General features: G+C 31.1%; 1 protein-coding gene across 1 annotated transcript; it reads right to left on the bottom strand.

Annotated features, from left to right (window-relative positions):
- Positions 1-6,336: 6,336 nt before the first annotated feature.
- On the bottom strand, positions 6,337-8,835 carry LOC125868026 (transcription factor bHLH35-like). Its single transcript, XM_049548614.1, has 5 exons — positions 8,750-8,835; positions 8,516-8,669; positions 7,999-8,223; positions 7,492-7,662; positions 6,337-6,615 (listed from the first exon to the last, which is right to left on the bottom strand). Exons 1-5 carry the CDS (start codon positions 8,812-8,814, stop codon positions 6,526-6,528), a joined length of 705 nt encoding a protein of 234 aa, XP_049404571.1. The 5' UTR covers positions 8,815-8,835; the 3' UTR covers positions 6,337-6,525.
- Between the last annotated feature and the right edge of the window lie 1,102 nt (positions 8,836-9,937).

The raw sequence follows: 9,937 nt of genomic DNA on the forward strand, positions 1-9,937 counted from the left end.
TAACAATGTTGTCTCCTCTTCTTCTTTATCACCATCATCAACAACAACAAGGTTTATGCTAAGGATTTGGACAAGGACTTTGTGAAGGTTTGTCCTAAGAATAACTCCTAATCTTACCCATGTTATTAGATCAAAGCTTGCTTGCATGTTCCATTTTCATCGTGAGTATATGATTTTTGATAATGGTATGAGGTGTACATTCTCATAATATGTCACAGTCCACGATTGAAGAAAAAAATGACAATGAGGAGGATGTTACTTCATGTTGAAATCAAAAATGTTATTTTATTTTTGTGGGGATAAAATGTCAAAATCTACTCCTATAAAGATTATTATTTATGAACCTTTTTTTTCCTCCATAAATTGGACACATATATTGGGCCTTACATGGGCTCTTGTATCTAGTAGACAAATAGGAAAATTTTCAAAACAACATCATTTTAACTTTCAATTGGACCTCTTAGCTACACTTTCAATATTTATTAAAAATAATTATATTTTAGTTTGCTATTGACCTGATTTATGTATTTTTTATTTTCTTTAAGTTGGCAGAATACAACTAGGAAATAACTAATTGGAGAAAATTAAGGGAGAGAATATTTTCAGTTAAGGTAAATAGTGCTGGAAACTTTCAATACGTTATAGAGATCAATCGACCAAAATATCGTTCTTCTCTCCCTTATTCCTCAAACTCTATTGTCATCTATAAATTCACTATTGATAATCATCATTCTTCGTAGAAGTCAAGTAGATTGATTATTAATTTTTGCTGGAGGAGCGGAGATCGATATCAGTGAAGGAAAACTTGAAAACAAAATTGGATCCAACGGAGATAATCGGTGAAATACATATTTGGCAGACAATTTCAATTTGATCTTCGAGCTATAATCGATCAGATATTCAAAAACTTGTTCAATCATTAATTTGTTTGTGAATAAGTATCGAATTGGATTTGTTTTTCAACAACAAAATAATGTTTTTTTTTTCGAATTCAATGTGTTTCGATTATAGCAATTGAAAGTTTTATTATGAATACATTTTGATTTTGATACAGTTTTTGATTTTGATACAACAATTGAATGATTGAATGTATTTGGAATATTGTTTGTTGGCTGTTTTGAATACAAAATAAGTTTGAATATAAATTCAGTTGATGTTTTGTAAATTAAACAAGTTCATATTTTTTATTACTGGAATACAAATATATAAGAAATATTTTTTTTTTGTTTTGAAATTAAATACAATTTGGTGAAATACAAATTATGATTCTTAGTGTGAGTGAAAGTTTTTATGTTTTGGTGAATGTCATAGAAAATAAGTTTAAAATTTAAAATATAATATCTGATTGGGATACCGTCAGATAATAATTGAATTTTAAAAATTCTCTGTATGTTGACTACTTGAAATATAAATTAATTTGGGCTCAAATTTAGTTGATGTTCTAGAAAATAAACATTTAATATACTTTTTTTTAATACAAAAGATAACATAAATACATTTTTTTCAATCATGGAATACAATTTTTCTGAAATACACTTTCTGTTTGTTACTTTGATTGTAAATTTATATGTAATGATGACTGGGATATAAATATTGTTGAAATCTAATGTAGTTATGGGGAGCATTAATTTTCTGATCACACATTCTGAAAAATAGAACGAAGAAAATTGCAATATTGATTACACAATAAAGGCGATTATGATGAAAGAGTATGCAAACCTTTATTGGAGGAAGTTGCTAATCAAATTGGTTTTGATTTGAGATACACCAGTATAAAGTTGAAGTACCTTGTTATATTGAGGATGACATAGTGCGGCCACCAAAATTCAAAAGACTTTCTGATAGGCCACCAAAGAAGCTTCGTGACAAATTATACAGTGAATTATACGGGAAGAGGACTAACAAAAATTCATGTAGTACATGTGGGTATAAAGGTCACACCAGGCGGTCATGTAGAAATGGACCACATATTGCATAGTTATTGATGTTTCTGAATTTGTTGGATGATTATGAATTCCTTTAGTATTTTTTATCCTTGTTTGGACATCTTCAATGATGAGTTTATAGAAAATGTATTGAGATGACAGTTTGAGACCCTTCTTATATATGTGATGCTTATGATTCTAAACGTTTTATGTATCTTGCATGTCGTTAAATTATAATGGAAAAGGCTCAAAAATACCTCTAAACTATTCGAAATATCTCATATTTATTCTTAAATTATATTCCTGCTCAAAACTATCCTTCCCATTATACTATTGGGTCAAAAGTACCCTTCTTATTAACTGAAGCTGTTAAATGCCACGTGGATGCCACATAAGCGCCACAATGTCATTCATTTCCACATAGACTAATATTCCTAATCCCTAATTTTCCCCTCATTTCTCCATTTCCATTTGAAACCATTTCCATTTAATATGTCCCGCCCCACACAACAACCTTTTTCCTTTTCAACTCGCCCCGCATAAATTTTATAATATTTTCCTTTTTTAGTTAAGTTTGACACTAAAAATAAAATTCATACAAAGAAATTCATTTTTCTTTAAGTTTTATTAATTTAATAGGTTAGTGACTTAAAATTTTATTTTTTAGAGGTCAATTGGGTAACATGTCAGAAATTGTATTATTTTTTATTGAACCATTTTCATTTACCATCTTTAATAATTTAGTAGCTTTAAATAAACTATCTTAATAAATAATGTTTAATCACTCTTATAACATGTAAAAAGTTAAAATTAAGCTTGAACTCACATAAAGTCACGTATACTTGCAACCTCCCCCCCAGCAGCCGACCCACATAGTCCTTTTCGGGTGCTCGAACACCCATTAACCTCGTATCAAATTATATACTTATATAGAAATTAAGAGGTAACATATAAAAATTAAAGCCGAGTACCCATGTATCAAATGACTTGGTTGGCGCAGTCGTTACAAATGGGTGCTCAAGGTTGCTGGCTTGCTCTTATTATTCTTCAGTTCAATTCCCTCTTTACACATAAATTTTACTTTCAAATCCAACTCTCCTCTTTCTACTTATTTATTTCAATTTGATTTTTTATTTTATTTTATTTTTCTCTCTACGTTGATTGTTCTTTTTTCCCTTTATGCCCTTTTGCTAACTTTTTCTAAATAAAATTTTATTAAAAAAAACTTTTCCTTCTTCCTTTTTTCTTTATGTGATATAATTTTTATTGTAGTTTTTTTTATTGATTTTTTTCGCTATCATATTTAAGTATGATTGTCTTTCTTAAGACAGTACTATTAAATTTGTGCACTTATACTTTGCAATTGATAGCTAAAGGAGCACCCACAATCTTAAAATCTTGAATCCACATTAGTTTTAAAAAAATTCACTTCAACCTACCCCGCATAACCTTAAATCCGCTCAGCCCCGCATAGCCTTAAACCCACCTCACTCCACATCCGCCCCGCCCCATTACCATTGGGACTGTTTCAAACCTGAAATTCAGCCAAATCTAACCTATGTGTCTCAAAGGGAAATACTTAACATATAAACAAAAAAATGTTTGATAGGAATACCACGAATTATCACATAACACAATTACACTTGAGATGCATGCTTGACTAATGATGATATATATATTCTTAATTCTTTAGCTCTACACATTAATTATAGGGATAATACATATATTGGACCTTAAACTTGGCTTCAAATTTTAACTTTGACCTCCAACTTTCATAGTGCACAAACAGACACTTTAACTATCCAACCTTTTAATAAATAAACACGCGTGTCTTACCTGGCAAAACGCGTGATGTGCACGTATTTTGCGCGAGTAGGAGTAATTTTTGAGGCCTACAACAGTAAAAAAAATGCTGAAATGACAACTCTACCCTTAATTAATTTTATTTTTTTTTTAGTTTCAAAATGGACGTGTAAAGTATTTAATTAGTTGACAGCCGTTGAGTGGCTCACTAANATGTTTGATAGGAATACCACGAATTATCACATAACACAATTACACTTGAGATGCATGCTTGACTAATGATGATATATATATTCTTAATTCTTTAGTTCTACACATTAATTATATGAGTCAAATTAAATTAGGATTTGACATTTCAACGTATCAGAATGTGACACGTGATAAATAAAATCTAGTCAGATTCAGCTCACCAACAATAATAGTGGTCATGACCTTAAGTCATACCCAATAAGGCTTCTTCTATCCATTAATGAAGGTACGAAACAACTATACAAATCATCTAGTTTGGGAGCAGTGAGATTGGAAATAAAGTTTATCAATAGTCGATCTAGATAAACTTCATCTATAAAAAAATTTCCGGATAATTCAAGATTCTCTCAAGTAGTCATTCAACCACGCATTTGATGAATTAAACGTATATATAATATGCTTATTATGAGAGGCTGAAAAATACACACAAGACATTACTTAGGGTACGTTAGACTATAAGTACACTCATTCCCCTCACTTGTAATATAATTCATCTGATTCTCATCACAATAACTATATTAAGCTCTAACTAAAGCTCGAAAGCTCTCAATTTATCATTTTCTAGTAATATCGTCAGACGATCACATCCCGAAAATATTCAATAAGAATAATCTTCTTGTCTTATTTCATTACTTTACAATATATTGTTTTTACGATCACCTTGATCATTCACTTTAGCAAGTTATACAACATCAATTGTTCTAATAATTCACGTGCGATTCAATTCTTATTATAAACCACTGATCCAGGGGTACACACTAATGTGGCATGCACCGTGTGTTGAACACTTATGTAAATTTAGTGTGTGTTTAGTACGGAGGAAAATGTTTTCTTGGAAAATAAGTTGGTTTCTGACTTATTTTCTCATGTTAGGTTGGTGAGTGAAAAATATTTTTCGAAAAATACTTTCTTGTGTATGATTGGTAAATGAAAATATTTTTTAGAAAATATCTTTTATTTTTGGCTAAAGAGTAGAAAAGACTTTTTAAGAAAATAGTTTCTGACCGGAAACCAACCCCGATAATCGATCCGACACCCAAACCCGATACCCGATCAGGGACCTGACCCACCCCTACTCCTGACACGAGACCTAACATTCAAACTGAAACCCGACCCTGACCCGAATCGGAACACGATCCCAAGACCCAACTCAGGACCTAACCCCGACTCCCCACCCCAGACCCGACATTTGAACTGGAATATAACTCAACCTCGACCCGAGACCCGACTCCGACTGTTGGCCCCAAAAACTGACTCATGATCAAACTTTTGAATTGAAATCCGACCCAGAGACCCGACCCCGACCCTGACCTCGACCCTAACACCCGACCAAGACTATATATGACCCGAGACCCGACCTTGACCCCGACACTTAAGACACGATACCCAACCCTAGGATTCAACTTTTGAATCAGGATCCTACCCCGAGACCCAACCCTGACCCTGACACCCTACCCAAGATCCAAGACACGACACTAACCTCGACCCGTGACCTCGAGTCTGACCCCGACCTAACTATGAACACTACCTAAGACTCGAGACCTGAGACCTAGACTTGAGACTCGACTCTTATCCTGATTAGAGACCCGACCCCGACCCAACCATAAAACCGACATTGATACCCGAGTCAAAACCCAACCCCGACCTCAATCTAAGACCCGAGACCTCGACCAATGACCCAAGACGCCAACTCGAAACTCAAGACTTTGAGACCCTGACTCAATACCCGATTCTGATCCAGACATCGACACTCAACTTCTGATTTATAAACCCTAATTCAATATTAACACCCAAATTGAGACCATACACCGAAATCAAGACTCGATTTCGAATCAGGACCTGATTTTGAATCGGAACTTGACCCAGACTCGGGACCCAATCTTTGAACGGGAGTCGACTTTGACCCAAACCTGACACTTGACATGAGGCTCGACCTCAACACTCAATCTAATACCCGACTCTAACACCCAACACGAAACCTCATCCTAACATCTGATTTGGGACTCAACCCAAAATTCAACCTTTAGTCCTCACTGGAGATCTGACCCGACTCAATCCGGAACACGGGAGTTGGATCTCGAATAGAGCTTGAGAGTCAAGTCTCAAATCAAGAATCAGTAGTCAGATATTCCTAGATTAGTATCAAAAATCAATACCCTAGACTAAGTTACATTGGAAAGTTGTGGTGTGAAGTTAAAAATGATTTTGGAAAATGTTTTCCTTACTTTTGTAAGGGAAGTCATTTTCCTTAAATTTGAAAAAAATAAGTTGATTTGGATAACATTCCAAAACATTTAAGTCAACCAAACATGAGAAAATTAGAAAACATTTTCCTTCATACCAAACACACCCTTAGAAATGGACGATAAAGGTAGACTTCCATTGACTGAAATTTTATGTGAAAAACACCAACTACAAACTACATAAATTAATAGCTTTCAAAGGTTACCAAACTTTAAGATCAACCAGGAAAAAAAAAACACTCTTGGAATAATACATCCTTATTATCATGAAGGAGAAACATAGTTGAATCAAAGCAATTGTTGTTCTAAGAACTCATAGGGCTCTCTCGATTATTTAGAGAAGCTATAGCAGTTTCAATCCTTAACTTCAAAAGATTGCAGTCTTCCTCATCAGCCTGGAAAAGAGAAATTAAATCAAATGACAGTAGATATTAGGTATTATATTTAACTAATACTCCTTCTGTCCCAATTTATATGAGTCACTTTCCGTTTTAGTCCATTCAAAAAAGAATTAACACATTTTTATATTTAATAATAATTTAACTTTAAAATGTTCATTTTATCTTTAATGAAATAATTTGTAATCATATAAATATCTCACTTATTTTAAACCACAAATTTTTTTAAAAAAAATCATTTCTTTCTTAAATTTTGTACTAAGTCAACTAACTCAATAAAATGAGATGGAGGGAGTATAAATTATTGAACTTTTCACATAGTAAGAAATTTTCATTTTACGAGTAACACTTCAGAACTTTAGGAATCCTAATTTATAATTAACCAAAGAGCTTAATCTTTTCAGAATACTATCTATCTATCTATCTATCTATATATATATCTATATATATATATATATATATGCCTTTGTTTTATTTTTCTCTATATAGTGTTTCTTCCTTTTATTTCATAACTCTCTAGTTCTAACTTTCCACATGATTTGTTTGATATTACAAGATAAAACGTCATTTTTCGTAAATTCTACTTACTTTAAATTAAGAATACAAAATTCAAAAGTTTTCTTTAATTTTTAAAAAATTGTGTCAAGTTAAAACCAAACAATCAAATTTAAACTGAGGAAGTATATGATTAGATTTCAAATATTTTTTAAGAAAATAAGTGAATTTCACATTTATTTATTTTTGTTAGGTATGTAAGCAAAATATATTTATTTAAACAATTTATTATTAAATTAGAAAACAAAAATTGTTAGTGGAAAAAACAATGGAAGCAAAAAGAAACAAAAAAAGAGGGTGATAAAAAGATTGTGTTACCTCAATGAAAGCTGTGTTGAGAAGTGTCCCAGAGGAAGCAAAGATAGTTGCAGAAGTTATTTTGATATTCAAAGATTCAAAAACATCACAAAGTTTTACCATTGTGTCTCTTCTTTTGATGCAAGTGAGGTTCACCACCACTGTCTTATCTCTCATTGAAGATACCTTCAACTACAATTTCAAAAGAAAAAAAGAAGAAGATAAGTAACTTTATCGTATGGAATATCTTTCATTATAATAAAAACCTAATACATAAAAATGTTCTTTAACTGACTTTTAGTTTTTGGTGTGTATAAGTTGACACTTAACATTATATAATTGAATAAGCAGACACTTACATCCTATGAGACATTCTACATGACAATTTGCAGTCCTACTGTTGACGCCCTACCTATTTGTTTAACTGTATACAAGTTTAAGTGTCTACTTGTGCACACCCAAAGTTTGAAGACACAGATGTCAACTGAGGCTACCTTTAAAGTGCACATTTATATATTGTTTAATTACCTGAAGAACATCAATAGGGGAAGAATGATATCCATACTGCTGCTCATCAAGTGTTGTTGGTCTTTTAGGCTTTGAAAAATCAAAGGTTTCATGTTGAAGATGGGTACTATTCTTGTTTGAGGTTTCAGATTCAAGCTCTGATAGCTCTCCTTGAATTCTCCTATCTTGCTTTTGCAATTCTTCAATATAGCCAATTGCATCTTTCACTATTGAGGCTTTATCCATCTGGAAAAAAGAAAAAGAAAAAGAAAAATTAAAATGCTTCTTCATTATGTATATATATTTAATGTAATTATTGTTATGAAATACTAATCTGATGTCCGTTAATCTTCATTATTTATGCACTAGTATTTGATGAATGTCCATGTTAATTAGTTCTAGTAAACTTGGCTTCCAAGTTACTCGAGACTTATAAACAGATACTCCTTCTGTCTCAGTTTATATGACTCACTTTTTTATAAGTCAGTCCAAAAAGAACGATACATTTGTATATATTAAGTAACAATTTGTGTTTCACCTTGGTTATTTTTGGAACAAGAGCTCTAAGTGCAAATAACTTCTCTTTGAGTTTGTTCCTCCTAATCCTTTCTGATACAATGTTCTTCGATGATTGTGCCCCTTCTGGTGAGCTTGAATCATAGTATGACGACATAATTGGCTCATCCAAGTAGCTACGAAAAATTATCTTTATCAATTCCACAAGAAGAATACGAAAAATACTAAATGGGAAAGAGCATGAATTAAAGTTTACCTATCTGGTTGAAAGAACATGGTTGTTTCCAAATAATTATTATTCTCTTCAACCATGTTTTCCATCTTCTTTGAAAGGAGATGGACAAGTTGAGAGAGGAAGAAAGGGAAGTAGCTAGGTATATATAGAATCAGAAAACTACTCCCTCTGTCAAATAATAGTTGTTCAGTGTTGACCTTAAACATGAATTAAGAACTTGTAAATGATAAGGGTAAGTTGACTAAATTACGTACCCTTATGAAATATAAGTCATATAAACATTGAGAAACAAATGTAGTGTTTAATAGCAAAGATAAAAATAAAAACAAAAAGACACAACATGATAAATATTTATTTGTTTTATAAAATGGACAAATATTATTAGACATTTCGAAATAATATACTTAATAAACATGTAATGATAAATAGAGAGAATATAATGTACGAGTAAAAATGAAAGAAGAGAATAATACCATAATGACAAATACTAGTATTTGTCAAAAGGAATCCGAATTCTTTTAACCTACCAAGTTGTGCCTCGTGGAATTTCATCTCTTTCCTAACTTATTTGATACTTCATTTAGTCCAGTTTCAATTGTCATGTTACGTTAGTTGAAAGTCAATTTAACTAATTTAGAATTAAATTAGATTACATTAATTTGATGTTTTAAATAAAAAAAATTAGATATTCAAAAACTATATGAAAAATACTATAAACTGCATTTTTTTGTATATTAATATAATGAAAAAAATATTTCATAAAATGTTAGTTAAAGTTCTTATAATTTGATGCTAAAAAGGAAAATTATGACAATTAAAAATGGACGGGATGAATAGTAACTATTTTTGTCCTACCCAAAAAATAAATATAGAAAAATAACTTTTTATGAATATATATCGGGTCAAATTATTGTGGTCATTTAGCAGCTTTAAAAAAATATATTTATTTTATCCTAAGTTATGCGATACTAATATATTTGTCTTACTCCCTTTGTTTATATTTGAACCTGACATATTAAAAAATAATTGACATGATTATTTTACAACACTATCTAATACATATTTTTTTAATCCTACGTTTTGTGATATTAATATATTTGTCTTATGCTCTTTGTTTATGTTTGAACCTAATATATCTTTCAATAAAATAATAATTAATATGATTTTTATCACACGATCTCTATTAATTAATATTTAATATTAAATTTA

Source organism: Solanum stenotomum, chromosome 6, assembly GCF_019186545.1.
Source record: "Solanum stenotomum isolate F172 chromosome 6, ASM1918654v1, whole genome shotgun sequence".
NCBI lineage: Eukaryota > Viridiplantae > Streptophyta > Magnoliopsida > Solanales > Solanaceae > Solanum > Solanum stenotomum.